This window comes from Aspergillus brasiliensis (assembly GCF_001889945.1).
Source record: "Aspergillus brasiliensis CBS 101740 unplaced genomic scaffold ASPBRscaffold_4, whole genome shotgun sequence".
NCBI classification, from domain to species: Eukaryota; Fungi; Ascomycota; class Eurotiomycetes; order Eurotiales; family Aspergillaceae; genus Aspergillus; species Aspergillus brasiliensis.
In genome coordinates this window covers 1,545,564-1,565,363 of record NW_027137445.1, presented here as the reverse complement: position 1 = coordinate 1,565,363, position 19,800 = coordinate 1,545,564, and the positions used below count along the sequence as shown (strand labels likewise).

Below are 19,800 nucleotides of genomic sequence, written 5' to 3'. Positions count from 1 at the left end.
CGTATCATCGTCGTCATGAATGTGGCCTGGCACACCGCGAGTGACACGAATGCTTGCAGAGCTTCCGCCGAAGATGCTGCCGTTATCGGGAACCCCAGGCTTGTAAGGCTCCCGGCCTCCGGATTCCACGTAGCGCTTCAGCCGATCGGACTGACTGAGACTGGGCTGCTTGCCCATATCGTTGATGCTCAAGCCAGCAAGGCTGACACCGCCTTGGTCGACGCTCTTCCCATCGATGATGCTGCCAGTAACATCGGACTCGGTGGCTGCCACAGATTCTCCGGCAATGCTAGGTGCTCCCTTCATTCGGTTACCATTGGCGCGACGGGCTCCGGGAAGAGCGGGCCACGAGTCCGCGAAATTCTGGAACATGGGCGGATATCCAGAGGGAATGCCAACCCCGCCCAGGGCAGATGAGTGGACGGAAGAGACATCATCAGGGATGTAACCAACCACTGAGCCAGTTTCGTGGAAGTCATTTCGGTGACCGTTTCTTCCATTCATCAGCCCACTGGTAACGTTAGAAGCATGGTTGTAAGCCATTTGGAACCGTTGAGGACCCCGGTATGCCTGCTTAGGACGGCTGAACTGGATCAAAGACTCTTGCAGGTTAGACAAGGGTCCTTCAACCAGACAGTGCCTTTCCTTGAAGTGTTGCAGGAGACAGTTCCACAGAGGATGCTTCGACAAGACCTTCGGGTTTCCAAGAATGGCCAGGCCATACTTGGCACGAGTGAGAGCGACGTTGAGACGACGAGGATCACTCAAGAAACCGATGCCCTGGTGGTCGTTGGAACGCACACAAGAAAGGATAATGAAATCCTTTTCACGACCCTGGAAGGCATCGACCGAAGCCACCTCAATTTCCTTGTAATGCTCTTTCTTGAAGGTACCATTGGCTTGCATGGAGCTAACAATGTAGCTGCGTTGACCCTCATAAGGGGTGATGATACCGATGTCCTGGGGCTGCACTCCAGCTTTGAAGAAGCGGGTAACAATCTTCTCCACGTTCGTTGCTTCAGTACGGTTCAGGTAAGAGGTTCCGGAAGCCGAAATCTCCTCATTGCCCAGGTTCGACCAGAACATCATAGGGTTATCGGCGATGGGCCAGGGGAAGTCGACATCACGGCGGAGACGCTCAAACGAAGAGATACCGTTTTGAAGAGAACCTTCATAGAACATGTTCGACGGGAACTCCGACAGACACGGGTGCATACGGTACTGAACGTTCAGACGGATAGGGGAGCAGCCAAGGATGACGAGACGTTCAAAGAGCGACTGGTTAAGTCCAGCCTTAGCTGCCTTCTTGTTCATAATGACAGGCCCCAGCTGTTGATGATCGCCGACAAGGACAACTTGCTTGCATCCGAGGACCAAGGGGATCATACATTCTGGTTCAGCGGATTGGGTGGATTCGTCAATCAGGACGGTGCGGAATTTGAGCTTAGCTAGACGAGGATCACCAGCTCCAACGCAAGTACAGCAGATAACGTCGGCGTTGTTTAGAATCTCGCGCTCCGCTGAGCGAGTGAGTTGTTTAAGTCGCTTCTCATCTTGACTGGACAATTCTCCAAGCTCGGCCTTGAGCTGATTGAGCTTGATGAGTTCGATGTTGGTATCATTGATGCGGACTTGCTCGTGCAAGGACAAGAAGCCAACCGGCGATTCAACATCCTCTCGCGACTTAGCTGTCACACGCACAGTCTTCAGGCCTGTCCGGTGGATACGCTCGCAAAGCTGGTCAACCGCAACGTTCGAGGGGGCGCACACCAATACCTGACCACCGTTGATCTTCGCAAGATGGTAAATGATTGTAGCAGATGTGACAGTCTTTCCCGTTCCCGGAGGTCCCTGAATCAAACTCAAAGGTCTCTGCAGCACGCTCTTCACAGCGTTGATCTGACTACCGTTGAGTTCCGGAAGTCCCGGAACGCTGAACTTCTTCGGCATCTGGGTCTTCATTGGCGCGGCCGCCACTTCGTGTCCGAGAAGGCGATGAAAGATGTATCCAGAGACACTCATTTCATCGACGGCAAAGGTCTTCATGGCCAGCTGCATACGGTCGAAGGATGTAGACTTCCAGACGTAGTCGGCTGTGAAATTGTGTGTGCACTCTGTAGGCACAGATTTATGGTCACCCTTTGCCCGCAACTCGATCGTCACCTCATCGGACTGGTTGTTCGGAATCTTAATGACGTATCCAACTCCTTCCCACTTGGGCCGCAGTTCACCAGTATACTTGAGGCGCATTTCATCTCCCACGGCCAACTTAACATCACCAAGTTCAAGCTTAGGCAGAATGAAGCTAGCCAGATGCTTGTTGTTGAGACCAAGGTCCCAGCGCACGATCAGTCCATCCTGTGACTGGGATTCCTTCAACTTGCGGTCATAGTCGGCCTCAATCTTCACCAGAGGCCCAAAGATGTTCTGATACTGGAAAGCATCATCATAACGCAGAAGTACGGGTGCTGGCTCATCGTCCACAGCCGTGGCCTTCTCCAGATCCGAGAAAGTCGCCTGAGAATTTTCCTTCCACATCTCTTCCAGCTTAGCAATCAACTGCGGACTAAGGTGGCGAGCGCGGAGCTGTTCCTGGTCGGACGGAGCAGCAACCAGCCATGGCAAGAACGAACGGTCTTCGATCAATGGTTGCCAGCGCGAAGTATCCCAGTTCATATCCTTGGAAGATGGCATGGCTGCGCACGGTTGACGGCATAGCAATACAACGACTGTGTCAGACTTGGCCGGGATGAACCCAAGAAGAAAGACGTTCTTAGTTCCGCAATTGTAGCATTCCAAGATCGTATCCCCCAGCGATGAGGCCGGATGCAACTGAACTTCCTTGTGGCGAGCCCGGACGAGATGGTTAACGATATGGGAGGACGAGGTGTTACCACGGGCACTGCAAAACCACTTGCTGCACGCCAGGCACTTGACTACGCTGCTCGGGTTATGAATGCCGCAATACCTGTGGAGGAGCTCCGAGTCAGTGAAAATGTAATAGAGCAAACGCCACGGTATACTCACGCGCAAGCGTGCGGCGGGAGTTCCTTCTCCTCCTCCAGATGCCCTTGATGGTGCTTGTTGTCGGCTGCCTGAGCACTAGTTGTGCTCTCTACATCGTCGTCTCCGGATGCCTCATCGTCATCGTCATGTCTCCGCGGGCGGAACTGGGAAACTGCGTCGTCCATCTCCAACGGAATCCTGTCATCGCTAAGTGCCGCCATAATAACTCAGAAAAATAAAGATCCGATGCTGGATTCTCGATAATCGCTACCCCGGGCCAAAGTAGAAACGGCGAAACTAGCGAAAGCGAAAGCGAAAGACGCCCAGGACACCGAATAGTAAGCGGCTATACACGAGTCTGGAATGTCACGCGAGGCGTTTTGGAATTCAAAAGAGCGTGGAGGACAAAACAGCCGTAACTGTCCGAGGACAGAGGCAGGGGATGTTGTGTTCTTTTTGTCGGGGGTCACCAGTGTGCCACAGCAGAGGGGCAACTGTATATGAGATTAGACTGAAATTCAGTCAGATTCACTTCAGTCCGTGGGTATATAGTGAGCCAAAGGGTGGAGAGAAATGTCTTACCTTCACACCACAGATCCCTGCCACTACTGAAGAGCTTGACGCAAGTGAATTGGGGCGTGTCCTGGAAGGCAGGGAATGATGGACAATCCACAGGACCGGATGGTGGATGATTTGCGATCGGCTCAGGCCAAGGCATTCGGAGTTGTTGCCGCCAAATCCCACACAACTCCGGTGGTCAAGGCGGACCAGACCGGCAGTTGCCGCATGAAAAAAAGTTGCCCGCCTTTTGCGTTCCAGACCCCCAAGTTGATTTGATCTGAATTGATCTTCCCTATCATTCTTTATAATATACACGATGTTGGTATGTCGCTGCTTGGGAATTCAGAAATAGTCATCTTCCATGATCACAGTTCTTATATCGCTAACTACTGCTAATCCAGCGTCGTCAAGCCCGCGAGCGTCGCGATTATTTGTACCGGAGAGCTCTTACTCTCCGCGATGCCTCCATCGCTGAAAAGCGAGCCCAGCTGAAGGCGTCGCTGGCCTCCGGAAAACCCCTCGATCCCTCCATTGCAGAAGACAAATCGCTGCGCGAAGATTTCAAGTACGATGAATCCATTACCCCGGATAAGCAGAACAAAGACGGCGACGACGTCGATCTCGATGACGAATATGCCCTCACCTCCGGCATTGCCGACCCCCGTCCTATTGTGACAACCTCTCGCTCCCCCTCTGTTCGCCTGAACACATTCGCTAAGGAAATCCGTCTGCTTCTTCCGACCTCCATTCGCTTGAACCGTGGTAACCTCGTCCTTCCGGACTTGGTTTCAAGCGCAAATGCCGCTGCGCTGACCGACATGGTTCTCGTGCACGAACACCGTGGTACACCTACTGCGATGACGATCTCTCACCTTCCTCATGGACCGACCGCTAGTTTCTCACTGCATAACGTTGTTCTCCGTGCGGATATCCCAGATGCTGCTCGCGGAACTGTGTCGGAGAGCTACCCTCACCTCATCTTCGAAGGGTTCAAGTCCAAGCTGGGTCTTCGTGTGGTTCAGATCTTGAAGCATCTGTTCCCTCCGCGTGAGACCGGCAAGGTTGGAAACCGTGTCGTTAGCTTCGTGAACAAGGAGGACAGCATCGAGGTCCGTCACCATGTGTTCGTCAAGACCGGATACAGGGACGTTGAGCTGGCGGAAGTTGGTCCTCGTATGACTATGCGACTGTTCGAAATCCGCGGTGGAACTTTGGAGAAAGGCTCTAGTGGTGATGTTGAATGGGCTCTCACTCAGTACACTAGGACGAGCAAGAAGAAGGATTATCTGTGAGCCAGTGTTAGTCTTGAGGACACCTGCGGCTTTCAGTTGGCTGTGTATAATCAATTACGAAGGCAAAAAGAAAAAGTCTGATTCGGCGCATGAGGTGTTCAGGAAGGAGCTCAAAGGGCGGCATTTACATTTGGCATGTCTGATCGCTATTGTATACCCATCTGAAAGAAATTATCATATTACTTCTCTTCTTTCTGCTTAGAAACCATGTAGCCACCCAAGTATATCGCAGTGATTGCAAATTAAAAATCCTCGTAGTATACAACGAGGTTTCAGCCTCGGAAACAATTAGGGCTAGCCGACCGGGTACTAAATATATTGGTTTCGGGGCAGCTCAGAATACTATCTAGTCCGAACCGGTCAAATCGTATACGATTATCAAGTCCCTTCCTGATCTCTCATGAGTCGCATGCTGTGGCAACTCCTGTTTCAAGCCCTGCAATGGTGCATCTGGATGATCTTGCTTGACAGCCATCGAGCCATCGCCGTCGGATGCATCCCCAATTCCTCGAAGGAAATTTGACAACAGCCCAGGCCGATCCTCGTAGTAGAACCAGTTCTCGTGAGAAGGCAGTAAATTGCCATCAGCATCCCTTTTACCAGAGGGTAAGACACCATTAAGTCGTTCTTCCCACTCCTTACCTGTTTTATCTTTGAATACCTTCTTGAACGCCTTCACTGCGGAATCATGACTTGCTTTCAGCGGTGTCAACAGTTGACTCTGCTGCTTGCCGACACGGCTATACTCAAGATGGGTAGCGTAGGCAAGAGGTTCTTTATTAGACTCGTATACCTGTATAGAAATTCTCAATCAGCCTTCTCGTAGTATGCATGCCTCACCTGTCTGGACTCTGGAGAGACAAGAGGACAGTGATTGAACAGCATCGCAAGAACGCCTAACTCACCCTGACCACATATTTCTCCTTACTGGACTTGCCCAGCATCGGCCGAGAAAGCGTAGCATTATACGTTACCCTCGCTTGTTGATCCGTATAGATGTGATATCTCGCTAGGTCACGAGCTTGGAATTAGCCTTCTTCGACCCCGGAAATGAGGAGAAAGATGACAACGTATAAACCGCAGTTCCGGCTTTTACGCCCTTCCTCTTCTTACCAAAGGGATCCTGGTTCTTCAAATTGCGCAGGAGCACTATATCAGTAACCCAGACAATCATTTAGTCAGTCAGCCAGATCCATTCGAAACACCTGAGGTAAATTGAACCCCCACAATGAACAACTGCTCCCATGCACCAAAACGCACCTTTTCTCCCAGGCTCTTCTTTTACTTTCTTCCTTATTTTATCTCTCTCCTTCCCTCTCCTCTTCTTCTCACTTTTGAGTATATTCGCGAGAAGATATTCCGTCTCACGCTTTGGTCGCCGATTCTTAGATAAGAGAGAGTCTTCTAGCCAGTCGTACGAGACAATCTTTATAGTTCTGAGTCGCTTGGCTTCGCGGACTATTATTTGTCTTCTCCATTAGAATAGATCTGCCCTATTTAGTCTCAAAAGGCTCAAAGTACCTACCTGCTTCAACATTATCCTTGAAAGCTTCTTTGGTGGTAATCAAATGAGTGAGATCCTTGCTGATGTCCTTGGAATATTGACCTCCGTTGGCTCGGATCCACTGAGGGATCTTGTCCGTATTGCCATCAAATTTGCCGAATGAGCTGGCATGTATGTTTTTGAAGGTGTTGCCCATAACAGCGGGAAATGGTGAGGTTGAGAGTTTGGTGGGAGTTGATGTAACCGCTGCGATCAGATTCTCTTCGACTGACCATACGAGAGGGGCGTTTTGAAAAATAAGGGATCTAAAAGTGAGCGCAAAGAAGGTAGGAAGCGGAGGAAAAGGGAATATCTAGAGTATTACGGATATACGTTTCGATCGTTGGGCAAATGAATGGACACAACAGAGGAGAAGGTGAATTGCTCATCAACGAAGAGTGAGGCTACTGTAAGCTGGCAAGCGTGTACGATATCTGAAGTGGCCGTGTCATTGTTTGGCATCATTGCTATGATAGATCCGAAAGGTATCAACGAAGTAAGAAAATTATTGTTTTAGAGGAAATCAAATAGAAGGATCACTGATGCTGCCTATAAATCCCATGTCTGGCAGAATATGAAGACAACCCAAAGCTAGAGTCCCCTCACGGCCTGCACAAAGGCGCGAATTTTGCCGAGATCTTGAGCGCCGCCTGACTCTACGCCAGAACTGACATCGACGCCAACGACCTTGCGACCAGATTCGCCAAGCTTCTGGACAATACCAGCGACATTGGTAGGATCTAGACCACCTGCCAAGATAACGCGCAAACCACTATCCTTATCGAGGACGCTCTGAACGCGCGACTGATCCAGCAACTCACCAGTTCCCCCAACGCCAGAATCCAGTAACGGTAGGGAGTGATAAGCCCTGCGGGCGATCGCAGGTTCGTCAAGTCCAAACTTGCGGATGACAGGCACTGGGATCAATTTGGCCCATTCAAGCGGCTCAGAACCGTGAAGTTGCACGACATCGAGCCCCAGCTTCTGTTGTTGACTCAAAATATACTCAAGGGGCTGGTTCTGGAAGACGCCCACGAGAAGCGCACGGGTAGGATGACGCAGGATTTTGGCTGAGTGATCAAAGTACTCCACAGATGCTGCGGGCGTAGTTGCTTGAGACGTGGCGGGAGTTTGGCTAGCAGGCTTCTGTGTGGACTTGACGACTTGAGATATCCGGAGGGCAACGTCATCAGGGACGCATCGCGTTCGTCCTTGCACCATGATAATTCCAATTAGGTCAGCACCAGCCTCGATCGCCGCTCGTGCCGCTTCTTCAGACCGAGTGCCGCAAATCTTTACCAACGGGGAACTCCGGGACTCGCTGGAAATGCCCTGTGAGCTGCCTCCAAGGAGCTCAGCAACAAAAGCAGCCGTGTCTGCTGCCCTCATAAGGGCTTCGCCCACTAGGATAGCTTTAACACCCTCCTTCTTGTAAGCCTCCACATCCTTCGGCCCAGAAATTCCACTGAGCGCACACACGATAGTGCTACTAGGCACTTGGTCCATGAGCCGGCTAGTCGTGCCGAGGTCAACCTCGAAACTAGTGAGGTCCCTGTTGTTGACACCGATAACCTGGGCTCCAAGGTCGACTGCAATCTTCATCTCTTCAGGTGTGTTCACTTCGACCAAAGGCTCCATGCCGAGGCTACGGGAGTAGTGATACAACCGAGTGAGGAGTTCAACACTAAGCATCTTCACAATAAGCAAGACCGTATCAGCTCCAGCCAAGCGGGCCTCTAGGATCTGGTATTCGTCAAAGACGAATTCCTTCCGCAGAATGGCAGGCCTGTTCGTCAAGCCCTCCAGACTTTGGCGAACGGCACGCAAGTCATCGATGCTGCCTTTGAACCACTCGGGCTCTGTGAGCACAGAGATGACACTGGCACCAGCTTTCGCATATTGCCTGGCCTGAGCGGGCGCACATGCGTTTTCAGCTATCATACCCTTGGAAGGAGAAGCACGCTTGATTTCCGCCATGAGGGACAGTGGATAAGGCGATTGTCTGAGACGAGCCGGGAATGAGACCTGGGGAGGGGCTAGGTTAAGGTCATAGGCAGCCTGAAGGTCGGCTGGCCGCTGTGAAGGAATAGTCTTCTGCACGGCAACAGCGGCTCTCCGATGGTCGTAGATCCTTTCCAAGATGGACTTCTTCTTGTCTGTCTTCGGGGCAGTGTTTGAGGGAACGGTGGCCTTGGTCGTGTTGCTCTGCTCATCGAAGTGCTTCCCATTTCCTTCCCAAGTGCCTTCAGTAAGTTTGAGGAAGTTACGAAACATGGTACGGCCGTACTCAGTAAGGATACTCTCGGGGTGGAACTGGACTCCCTCCACAGCCAATTCCTTGTGTCTCACACCCATGATGACATCCTTGTTACTGTCGTCTGCCAACTGGACAGAAGAGGACACCTCCAGACAGTCGGGAATTGTCGCATGTGTACCAGCTAGAGAGTGGTAGCGAGTGACAGCGAGCGAGTCGGGTAGTCCTTCATAGGCGCCCTTGCCGTCATGCTTGAGCGCGGATGTCTTGCCATGAAGAATCTCGCCGGTGACATCAACCTTTCCACCGAAGCAAGTGATAATACATTGCTGGCCCATGCACACACCGAAGATGGGAATCTTGCCGCTGAAGTATTGAATGGCCGCACTGCTGATACCAGCGTCAGTCTCGGGGTGACCGGGCCCCGGACTGATAACCAGCTGGGTGGGCTTTTTAGCGATCAGTTCCTCCAAAGTGATTTGATCATTACGAAAGACATTGACGGTGGCACCCTCGAGAACCAGGTACTGGTAAACGTTCCAAGTGAACGAATCGTAGTTATCAATCAAGATAACATTCGATGCGGTGCTCAGCTGGGCGGCCTTGGTGGGATGGTGGGGGGAGTGATCGACGAGCCCGGAGTCCGCCATGACGAGAATCTGCGCAGGACAGGTTTCCGATTAGATACAGATCGAATAGCAATGCGATAAGGAACGAGCAAGCACCGGGAGAGGTATGCGCATAGAGACACACTCACCTTTTTGAAGTAGAACTGTCAACTGCCGGAGTAAAGTGAGGGCGGAGCAAACATCGACGGTGGCTGCGGCCTGACTCAGATCCTCGGTGGATCGGGCGCCTTCCCGATCGAGACTGGAAAGCAAACGGCGCAAAATTTCCGCTCACCGCCTGGGACTAAACCCAGATAGGCAGTCATTGTTGACCTCCAGCCAAACCCGCTCCTGGAATAATATTCTTGGGTTCCCGCCTTTGAGCTTGTGAGCTCTCTGCTTAACACTCTTTACTTGCCTGCCCTTCCTGCTCCGGGTCTCTGTCGCCTTGGACCCTCTCGAGCAGCACATCCACTTCGCATCCCATAGAGCACCTAGAATGATATAACTGTCTCGCCAATGGCTCCCGTCCCGGAAGCCTATTTCCCGTCCCTGGACAAGTGCTTCTCCGGGGACGTTCAGCTTCTGTATGGGCTTACATCCGTGTCTTTCTAATTGACGAGCCGTCACTGATAGTCTATGCGAGTTTAGGTCCTGGAAGAGAGCCTTCCTTCACACATGCAAAATCGATAGCAATGTCGAAGATGTGGAAAGGCTCCATGCCTTTCTATCGCATCCCGACAGCGTCCAAATCCTCTCGAATTGCCTCAACGGGCTTCCTTCCCCTTCCACCAAATCGAAATCCGACTTCGAGTCGAAGACAGCTGCAGTTAATGTCGAGACCAATGCGCAAGGCTCGTACGATTTGAAGGAGATCAAAGCGGATGCTCTATGGTTGAGCGAGAAGGCGGGTATTGATGAAATCAGCGCGCTCCGATTAACAGTGTTAGAATGGCAAACCCGACCTGCCACGCGCCTTCTCAACCGATTTGCCGATGAGGAAACAACTAGCCTGCAGAGCGCGGCGGGAGGTGACAATCTTCGTGTCTCTCTCGCAGGACCTGCCCTGGCCGAAATTTTCAATCAAAAAGCAGCTCGTGTTGACGAGGCTTCCGATTTCTCGTCTGAGACCAGTCGTCGCCTGCGGCTGCGCAGCTTATACCTATCGGAGAGAAGCCATGTTATCAAGTTGGCATGCAAGCTCCTCGCCTTGCACCTCACAGACAACCAGGATACGGTTTCCCAGCGTCCTGCTCAGCAACTGTCCAAACTAGGTGAAACGGTATTTAGAGGAAAGTCCAAGGGTGACGGCTGGCGTACGTTCAACAAGGGCTGCATTGAAGCTGTGCGGACTCGGCTGTCTTCGCTAGACAAGGGTGGCGGCTGGCTTGGCGTGACAGAGAGTAGCCAAGAAGTGGAAGAATTATGGGCCACAGTTCTTGTCGAGGAGGTGGTACATGTTACACAGATGTTGTTTCTGCAACTTCAAGCGTCTGAAGAGGTTCCTAGTGCAGAGCTTCTGCTCTCATGGCTTCGTTTGATGGTGGATTACAGCTTTCTGGAGCCGCTCCGGGTCGTGAGTACTACCTTCCCTGTTGGTCGCGTGATATTGTTACTGACTACAAGAAGCCATGCCAGGACCCCCTGGAGCTGCTGGTGCCACTTCAAGGCTTCGTATCTCTGACAACACTCGCTTTCCTGAAGCTGTCACTGTCGGTCCCCTCTATCATCAACAATGCTTCACATAAAGGCCCGTCGGCCGAGACACCTTACTACCTTTCCAAGGAAGAGATTGGCCAGATCAATGAGCTATTCTTGACGTCTGGTGTAGAATCCAAGATCGCTAATCCAGCCGCCTTCTCTTGGGGACTGGTAATGCATACTATGAGAGAGCTTGCACTCAGTGACAAGGAAACCCGAGAGTTGGAGCAATTCCACAGTGCAGTGGATTCTTTCCAGTCGAATACACCGCAATCGAATCCATCTAGGGCCTCGGAAGTCTCTTTGTATGAAGAGCTACTCGAGAACGCACGTACTCCAACCTGCACCGCGGATGAGTCGATAACTCTTCTAACCTCAGACGCGATGAGGGATATGGTGTTTGAAACGGTCCTTGTTCTGGCCACGAAAGTTGGAGCCACCTCAGCAGTCACTGATATCCTGACAAGCCAATGGATTCAACTCGTGCTCCTAGATTTTATCCGAACTGCCGTCGTGTACCTTGATTATTCTCCGGAAATCGTTGGGTCTTCCCTGGCAGTTCTCCAGGGCTCACCGGCAGAATCACAGTGGTTTCATGGCGCCCCGTTGAACCCCGTCAGCGACCCGCGCTCGGTCTTCGTCAAGGACGATGCTCTGATGGACAACATCTTCCGCATAGCGCGTTCTCGTTTCCCCTATGAAACAGTGCCTTTTCTCAAGCTGTGCCGCGCATTGGTCACCAAAGACCTGGTCAACGAGGAAGGCCTTCCAGTCATACTTGGAGAGTTGGAGAACATGGATTCCTTTACGCAGGTCGTACCCCCGGGATTCCAAGGATACGAAACAATTCGAGAGGATGAGAACGCGAATTTCGTCACCCTGGTTCAGTCACTACCCATGGTCGGCACATCTCCCCGTAGGCAGCTTACTGATCAGGCAACCAGTAACGCCCTGGTTGTGACGGGCTCTTCGCAGATACCGTCTTCGGCAATCGGACAAGTCGTCTCCGAGTCCAGGCCTGCGGTGGTCATGTGGCACCATCAGTATTCCTGCCTGAGCTATCTCGGCAGTTGGCTGGAAGAGTGGAATGAGAATGGAGGGTTTTCGGCAGGTTATGGAGAAGATTCCGTGGCAGATTCGATAGGCCTGTTGGCCGATCTTCTCTTTGCAGCACAGGACTCGCAAATGCAAGGCGGTGATGGCTCGAGTGCTAAGAGAATCTTGGAGCTCGCGAGCGATGGGCTATCTCGCCAAAGCGACATTATCTCGCTCGTTTTCGAGATATTTGAGCGTAATCTACCCAACATCGGACCCAGGACAGGATCTGATACTGTGATGGAGTCCACAATTGCCTGTCTGCGATTTATCTGCGTCCTCGTCGACATTCTGCCGGGCAGAGTGTGGCCTCTCCTTTCCCGCAGCAGCTTGCTGGGCTCTGATGGCAAGGGTGGCATCCTGACTGCGATCGTTTCAGCTACAGAAGTGACTTCGGGAGATTATCCCTTTTTGCTGGGCTGTGTTCGGTTGTTCCAAGCAGTTGTTGATGACGCTGCCTCTCGTGCCGTGTTAAGAAGAAGCCCCAATGGACCCAATGGAAAGGCAATTCTTCCTTCCGATTTCACCGCGGGCGTTCCATCTCATATGATGAGAGGAACTCTTCTGAACTTTGTACGGGTGATGGTGGAAGTTTACAATAGCAATGGCAATTGGAGATTCAACGTTCCCGAACAGAAGCTTGAAATCAGTACGAAACTTGCAACGGTGTTTGAGAGAATACTCTACTACGCCTACGGCACGAGTGAGATCACCAAGCTGGACACCAAGATCACGGGCGTCTTTTCTTCGTCGGCGACCTATCTTCTCGGTGTCTTACGGCCGCAGTCGGCCGCGGATCTGCCCTTCAACTCCATCCTTCGCCTTATCGTCGATGGTCTTCAGACCCCGTCGACGTTATACCTCCGCTACATGATCTTTGTACAAAGGCAGGTGTTAGCGACCTTGGATCTCTCGATCAGGCTGCTACAGGCGGCCCAGCTTCTTGAACAGCCACTGTCCTTGCTGGAAGATCAACTATTTAAGGCTACACCCGCTCTGATCAAATTATATGCTTTGGATGATGCCTATCGGCTCCCGGTGGCATCGCTCCTCAATGTCCTCATAACGGGCGCAGCGCTGGACCCGGCAAATGAGCCGCCGTCCTTGGTCGGCCACCTGGGAGCGGAATCCGCATGTTTTTTCCTCGATGTCCTGTCGCAGTTTGACAAGCCGCTCAGCGATTCCAGCCTGCGCTTGAGCATATGGCACTTGCTTACAACCCTTGTCAGCAAACGTCAACAGTGGCTGGCTGTCTATATTCTCACGGGCACCTCGCCACGCCAATCGCTGAGGAAGACTGACAAAGAAAAGGGAGCAGCAATGAGGGGTACGCCGTTCCTGAAGATAGCACTTGATATGCTGTCGCATATTGAGCAACTTGATCTTCAGTTGGCTGTCGCTCTGCTGGAGTTTGTCTCTCAGGCTCAAGAAAACTGGCCATGGGCTACCCCAGAATTAAAGAAACATTCACTCTTCTTCACCAGCCTGGTCAATTATGTCTCGAAGCTGAAAATATCGTCCCTAACCGTCAAGGAACAGATCTATGCTACCCGTATTGCGGCTGTCGTGGCAGATATCTGCGCCGTGTATCTACACTCAGCCAAGGATATGCAGGACAGAGGGTTTTACAAGACTTTGATTCCGCTCGTGTCTTGGTTTGCTAAGGATGCGGTTGATGTGTCTGGGTACAATGCCTCACTCCATGCTAACCTGAAGAAGAATTTCGAGATGAGGTATCCCGGGTGCAAGCTCGTGGACTTCAAGCGGACACCTCTGCAGTCCCGCTACCTCGGTCAAGACTACTATTATGACATTCAGCTAGGCGAAAAGCTCCTTTCTTACGATTTCGCGTGGACTGGAAGTCGCAATCAAGGATTTTCTGAAGAATTCCAGCGGGCCAATCTAAACCTGTCTTTGGTCGAGGCGCAAGTGGTAAGTACTGCCCGATTCAATCAACGGAAGGGTTCTAATCAATTGGGTTTTGCAGAGCCTTCTTCATAGTTGGAAATTCTTTGCTGTCGAACACTGTGCGGACTTCATGGCGGACCGTGAGGTGCAAAAGTCGATGGCCATCGTTGTGCAAAGTTGCCTCGAAGCCAACACCAGAGGCGTCCCACAGGAAGCAATCTTTGAGAGGATACAACAGACCCGGGTAGAATTCGCACAAGCTCTACTCCAGCGACTAGTTGCGATTGGAGCCAAGGGTGCTGAAGTCTTTGGTCTCCTCAAGGTCGTATGGGATGCTCTACGTACGCGCCGCGCCACCTACGAGGACGCCTTGATCAACGATGACACAGAATACTACCGATCCCTTTTGAATGTCCTCTTTCTCGCTCTCCAGTTCCATCTTGATTCGCCCTCCCGGACGGCGCCGGAAACACTTACCAAGAAACCCGAAATATCGTCAGATTTGGGAATTATCGTTGAGATTGTGAAGGTCGTTGTGGCGCAGGGGTTCAAGGCTTTGACAACCTACCTACATGATCAGCCGGAGAAGTGCACGCCGAAAGACTTCGCCATTCTGATAGCTATTCTGCAGAGCTCACTTCAAGTGAAACACGTCGACCGTCTCTTCGAGCACATCGTCTACCATGTCGCCGATAATGACACCGCGAGACTGGCGACATCATTATTCTCATGGGCTGACCAGCTAGCTGTAGCCGGCGATCCCGTATACGGCGAGCTCAGCATGTCACTCCTCGTTAAAATGTCTACGATCCCTATGCTGGCAGAACATTTGGCGGTCGAGGTGGTTCTCTCGCGGCTCTCCACCTGTCGCCTCACAAACATCCTGCGCGACTCGAATGGATTCGGGCCCTTTGACCCTGTGCCCCGCCTGTATACCATCTGGACCGGTGGTATTCTTCCCCTGTGCCTGAACCTTCTGTACCACGTCGTTCGCACTGCGCCGGAGGTAGCGGCATTCCTCAACCAGTTCGAAGGCCAGCTCAAACGTGCTGCCGAATCTTTTGCTGCCGGTCGCACAACCGTTTCGGCCCGCCGAATCAGTCTGAGCATGGTCTCCGAGGCGTACTCACTGGCGCTTATCTCATACATCCTCTCCCGATTCCGTGAAGCCGGAGCCAGCCTTGGAATTGATGCGCAATCGATCCAGGAGCTCAAGTGGGACAAAGCTCAAGTGAAGGAGGACATCGAAGAACTTCTGGAACGGAAGCAGAATCTTCGGGCGCGGATCGTTGCCACGAATGAGAAGGAGCTGGAGTTGTCGCGCCAGAAGCCGGTAGATGCAGCATCGGGAGCAGAAAGTCGGCTAGAGGAGAAGATTGTGACTGAGCTCAAGGCAACGTTGGCGTGCCTGGGAGGAGATGGTGACGAGGCATAATGACATTTTTAAGTGACAAATGGGTGTTCATAGCTGATTTTATAAGGTGTGCGGGGATGGTTCAATCGACTTTCTTTCTTCCTTTTCTTCTTGGTTCTCTCTCTCTCTCATATATACTCTTATAACGTGTCATTTCACATTTAGCCAGCATGCATAGCTATAAAGTGAGAGAGTGTGTATGTCTCAGTAGGTCACATAAATACTACCGGTAGTTATATACATCCAGCGTTCCACAAGCCCGCATGCATATCGTCAATTACTTTAAAGATCTGACTGCTACCCTGCACATTGTGGCGGGAACCCCCTTTTTCCCTTCCTTTTTTCATATTTGTCGCATCTTTCCTTGTTTCGTTGGTTTCTCAACATGAAAGTTACTGACTTAGTACTTATTACTAACCCAACAGCTTAGCAATGTGATGCATCTCTCACACACATCGAACTTTCTACATGTATCTATCTGCTCCAGTACATTTAATTCCATCATTTCAATTCTAAGGTAACTGACCAGTCTAGTAGTATTTAAGCAGACGCCATTTTATGCCTGAATACATCTCACTCATTATTTTATACATATAGTTCCATCATCCGAGGTAATTTGATTAACAACCGTAGAGACTTACTGTAATAGTAGCACCCCCTCCCTCCCCGCTCTCACTGACCACACACACTTACTTAGATATTGGAATCTGGAATACCTCCTTGCCCTTTTCTTTCATTTATTCTTATTTATTTATTTTTTTTCTCTCTGTTCTGAATTGTTCCCTCGGCTCAAACAGCTTCCAACTTCGATGAACCGAGGAAGCACACCTGATTGGTCATTCGGTATCCAACTATTTGCTCCTTCCAATCACCCAAATGCGGGGAAATGCTTTCCCTTACCGTAGGTAGTTGTAACTAGTACCTCCTTCCAAGTGGTAACTAAAACAATGGTAATTGAACTAATGAACTAGCTAATTGTAGACAACAGGGATTATACAGCCTTTTTCATTCCCTTTTTTTCTTTGTTCTTGTGCTGATGCTTGCTGATGCTTGCTGACGTTGCTGACGTGGATAACAAGGATTCTGGTCCTTTCAATGTTGATCACTAACGTAGGACTTCCTTCTTTGTGGTGAATCTGGTCCACAACTCCATAGTTATGAAGGGGTATGACTGCATAGGAACTTTTGCCAGAAAGAAAGAATGATGAGGAGGCGGGGGAAGGGAAAATTGACTTTCGGTGGAGTTAGTAGTTAATGTTAGTAGTTATATCATATGTCATATATCTACTATTGCTTGAATTGTGATTCTCTTCTTCTTTTCCCCCTTTCTTGCTTTCTTTTTCTTCCCCCCATTCCGATCATGGTGATACTACCTACTTAGTTGTTTGTTGGATAAATCCTTGGTATTGAATATATTACTATCTATTCATTTACAGCAAGGTTGGCGTGTAAGGAGTCACTCCTACTTGTAGTCAGTCACACAGATCATCCTTCCCAACTGAACGGTGATTCACTGGTAGTACTCCGTACTACTAACTCTCCACTTGCACGAAGATCACAACGGGGGCTGACCTGAGTCGTTACACATTACTGGATCTTGGCATCTCTCCCACAATTCCAATCATCTCAATCCAAAGGATCAGTAATTACTACTAGTCTTACCGTGCTCCATTGCAAAGATGCCGTTCAAGTCGCGCTGGCAGATTGACATCCCCAATACCCATCTGGCCTCAGTGTTGCTGACCTCACCTACGCACCCTCTCTCCAAGACGCACCGCTGCTTCTCAGAGGCTGCTCGTCCCGACACCCACTACTTCACCCCCCACGACTTCCGTCTCTGGTGTCAACGCTTTGCAGCCGGCTTGCGCAAGCATGGCCTCCAGCCGGGAGACCGTTTACTACTTTACTCCGGCAATGACTTGTTCTTCCCTGTCATCTTTCTCGGCACCATCATGGCTGGCGGCATCTTCACCGGCGCAAACCCAACCTACGTCGCCCGGGAACTGGCCTATCAGTTGCAGGATGCCGGCGCAACCTATCTGATCTGCGCGGAAGGCAGTCTGGACACTGGTATCGAAGCCGCGGGGCTGGCTGGACTCGACCGCGATCGCGTGTTTGTCTTTAATAATGCCATCTATGACGGCCAAGGACACCCCGCCAAGGGCTGCCGCTACTGGGGCGAGCTGGTAGCGTCGGTGGACGAGGGCAGCGGATTCGCTTGGGATGACTTGTCCACTCCGGAGTTGGCCGATCGGACTCTCGCCCTGAACTACTCCAGTGGCACTACGGGCAGACCCAAAGGGGTAGAGATCACGCACAAGAACTATGTCGCCAATCTGAAACAGTTCAACTACCTCTTCTACCTCAATGCGGACTGGAAGGACAAGGAGACTCGCTTGCGCTGGCTCTGTTTCCTCCCCATGTACCATGCCATGGCGCAGAACATCTTCATCGCGGCTGCCCTAAGTCGCGATATACCCGTGTATATCATGCCGAAATTTGACTTCCTCAAAGTCCTCGAGTACACGGAGAAGTTCCGCATCAGCGATCTCATTCTGGTGCCACCGGTGGCGGTTGCATTGGCCAAGCACCCTGCAGTGAGAAGCGGCAAATACGACCTAAGTAGCGTGGAAAGCATATCCTGCGGCGCTGCACCTCTAGGGAGGGAGGTTTGTGTGGAGGTAGAAGCCTTGTGGGAACCCGGACGCATCAACCTCAAACAGGGATGGGGCATGACTGAGTAAGGACTAGCCGGTCGAAAGGCCAACCCACCCATTCCTTGTGTAAATTCAGTGGCGAAGAGACTGCAGGCTGACGAAGACTTTTTTCTTTTCTTGCTAAAGGGCTACGTGCTCTATGATGGGCTGGCATCCCAATGAGATATGTGACACGGCGTCGGTGGGAGAGCCGAATCCCAACTGTGAGGCGAAGATTATGGCCGACGATGGCGTGACAGAATTGGGACGCAATCAGCGCGGTGAACTCTGGGTTCGAGGCCAGAATGTCATGAAGGGGTACTGGAGGAATCCGCAAGCCACAAGGGAGACTAAGACGGCCGATGGATGGCTGAAAACGGGAGACATCGCTTATGTCGACGACAGCAACAAGTTCCACATAGTTGATCGAAAGAAGGTGAGTTGGCAGCGCAAGAAGAAGAAAAATGAAGTGAAAAAAAAAGACTCCCCTCCGAGACTCGCCACCTGCGACACAGGCTAGTGTCCAATACAATGCTTCTATCTCGTGTTGCATGAAGCTAACTGGCGCGGTCTCGCTAGGAGTTAATCAAAGTCAAAGGCAACCAGGTCGCACCGGCTGAGCTGGAAGCCCTTCTGCTGGAGCATCCCGGCGTGGCCGATGCTGCAGTCATTGGTGTCCCCAGGTGGGTGATTAAGAGGGTTTCATTCTAGTGAGCAAATGGGCTGATGGGGTGTTGACGAATAGGAACGACGACGAGGCCCCCCGGGCGTATATCGTACTAAAATCCGGACAAACCGCCACCGAGGAAGATATTGTGGCATTCATGGATGGCAAAGTGTCTGCGATCAAGAGACTTACCGGAGGCGTGGTGTTTGTTGATGCAATCCCGAAGAATCCTTCAGGAAAGATCTTGCGAAAGGCGCTCCGCGATCGCGCTAAGGAAGAGATGCAGAAGGACGCTGTCGCCGCTAAACTGTAGACGACTCTGCGGGGCTAGCTATTCATTACATGCCGCAGTTGCCCGGGACGCCAGATTTGCCCGTCTAATCGCATTGGCCGACCCCAACCGTAAGGATGAGAGTTGTCAGATTCGGATATCGCCATTAGTGGGGTACATGCAGCGTAGTATTTGGAATGGACAATGGAGACTCAATAGATCGCCGACGTGCATTTGAAGGGAACCCGGTGCTTGGGTCGTGGGCTTGGAGAATGGGGGGTGGAGGGAGCGATCACTTCCCGATGATACTGTGTGAACTGCGAAAGTACTAGACCCATCAGAGCATTGCAGATGAACGAGCGAATGAATAACAATGAATGGAGAATGCTTCCGGGGCCAAAAATGGGGCGGCGTGTTTAGATGGGACTGTAGGCCAGGCCGAGGAGCCTGTCAGGGCAAAGACAGGGCACAATCTAGCGCCACACTGATCGCCGAGAACACCGCCACACTGGGGCGCCAGACGGATCTCGTTCCTGAGTCGCCCATCTCCGGGAGAATTCAAGGGGGCGGGATGCGAGACGGAAAGAAAGTGGCAGCCTGTCCAAAGTCAGATGTCTTGAATGTCTCATAGAGCATTGAATCCACTTCTGAGATGGCGAGCTGATGATAACTATATTCATGAACCCCCACCGGGTCAGGACCGTAAGACCGTGAGCGTCGAACTGGATCTGCGGCAACCCAGACGATCATTTTCGTTTTCTGGAGGGGGAACTTCGGGAGAATG

The 19,800-nt window shown here is 51.5% G+C and overlaps 6 protein-coding genes across 6 annotated transcripts; 3 read left to right on the top strand and 3 right to left on the bottom strand.

Annotated features, from left to right (window-relative positions):
• Positions 1-1,102: 1,102 nt before the first annotated feature.
• On the bottom strand, positions 1,103-3,310 carry ASPBRDRAFT_509579 (putative regulator of nonsense transcripts). The gene is made up of 3 exons (XM_067626649.1): positions 3,028-3,310; positions 1,389-2,968; positions 1,103-1,278 (listed from the first exon to the last, which is right to left on the bottom strand). The coding sequence occupies exons 1-3, from the start codon at positions 3,225-3,227 to the stop codon at positions 1,268-1,270; spliced, it is 1,791 nt and encodes a 596-aa protein (XP_067480858.1). The 5' UTR covers positions 3,228-3,310; the 3' UTR covers positions 1,103-1,267.
• A 498-nt stretch (positions 3,311-3,808) lies between these two features.
• On the top strand, positions 3,809-5,023 carry ASPBRDRAFT_174401 (snoRNA-binding rRNA-processing protein IMP4). Its single transcript, XM_067619775.1, has 2 exons — positions 3,809-3,889; positions 3,969-5,023. The coding sequence occupies exons 1-2, from the start codon at positions 3,884-3,886 to the stop codon at positions 4,857-4,859; spliced, it is 897 nt and encodes a 298-aa protein (XP_067480857.1). The 5' UTR covers positions 3,809-3,883; the 3' UTR covers positions 4,860-5,023.
• A 132-nt stretch (positions 5,024-5,155) lies between these two features.
• Positions 5,156-6,559, bottom strand: ASPBRDRAFT_205828 (BRCT domain protein; the record flags this gene model as incomplete). Its single annotated transcript, XM_067621756.1, has 5 exons — positions 5,156-5,652; positions 5,765-5,868; positions 5,973-6,008; positions 6,192-6,317; positions 6,385-6,559. 5 exons carry the CDS (start codon positions 6,557-6,559, stop codon positions 5,206-5,208), a joined length of 888 nt encoding a protein of 295 aa, XP_067480856.1. The 3' UTR covers positions 5,156-5,205.
• Positions 6,560-6,725: 166 nt separating this feature from the next.
• ASPBRDRAFT_149325 (bifunctional anthranilate synthase/indole-3-glycerol-phosphate synthase) lies at positions 6,726-9,472 on the bottom strand. Its single transcript, XM_067619304.1, has 2 exons — positions 9,414-9,472; positions 6,726-9,315 (listed from the first exon to the last, which is right to left on the bottom strand). The coding sequence occupies exon 2, from the start codon at positions 9,304-9,306 to the stop codon at positions 6,994-6,996; it is 2,313 nt and encodes a 770-aa protein (XP_067480855.1). The 5' UTR covers positions 9,307-9,315; positions 9,414-9,472; the 3' UTR covers positions 6,726-6,993.
• Positions 9,473-9,638: 166 nt separating this feature from the next.
• Positions 9,639-15,642, top strand: ASPBRDRAFT_205826 (nucleoporin). Its single transcript, XM_067621755.1, has 4 exons — positions 9,639-9,851; positions 9,916-10,840; positions 10,894-13,992; positions 14,048-15,642. Exons 1-4 carry the CDS (start codon positions 9,784-9,786, stop codon positions 15,401-15,403), a joined length of 5,448 nt encoding a protein of 1,815 aa, XP_067480854.1. The 5' UTR covers positions 9,639-9,783; the 3' UTR covers positions 15,404-15,642.
• Positions 15,643-17,061: 1,419 nt separating this feature from the next.
• On the top strand, positions 17,062-19,058 carry ASPBRDRAFT_121323 (acyl--CoA ligase; the record flags this gene model as incomplete). The annotated part of the gene is made up of 4 exons (XM_067617419.1): positions 17,062-18,122; positions 18,226-18,514; positions 18,658-18,761; positions 18,824-19,058. The coding sequence occupies 4 exons, from the start codon at positions 17,062-17,064 to the stop codon at positions 19,056-19,058; spliced, it is 1,689 nt and encodes a 562-aa protein (XP_067480853.1).
• Positions 19,059-19,800: the final 742 nt, after the last annotated feature.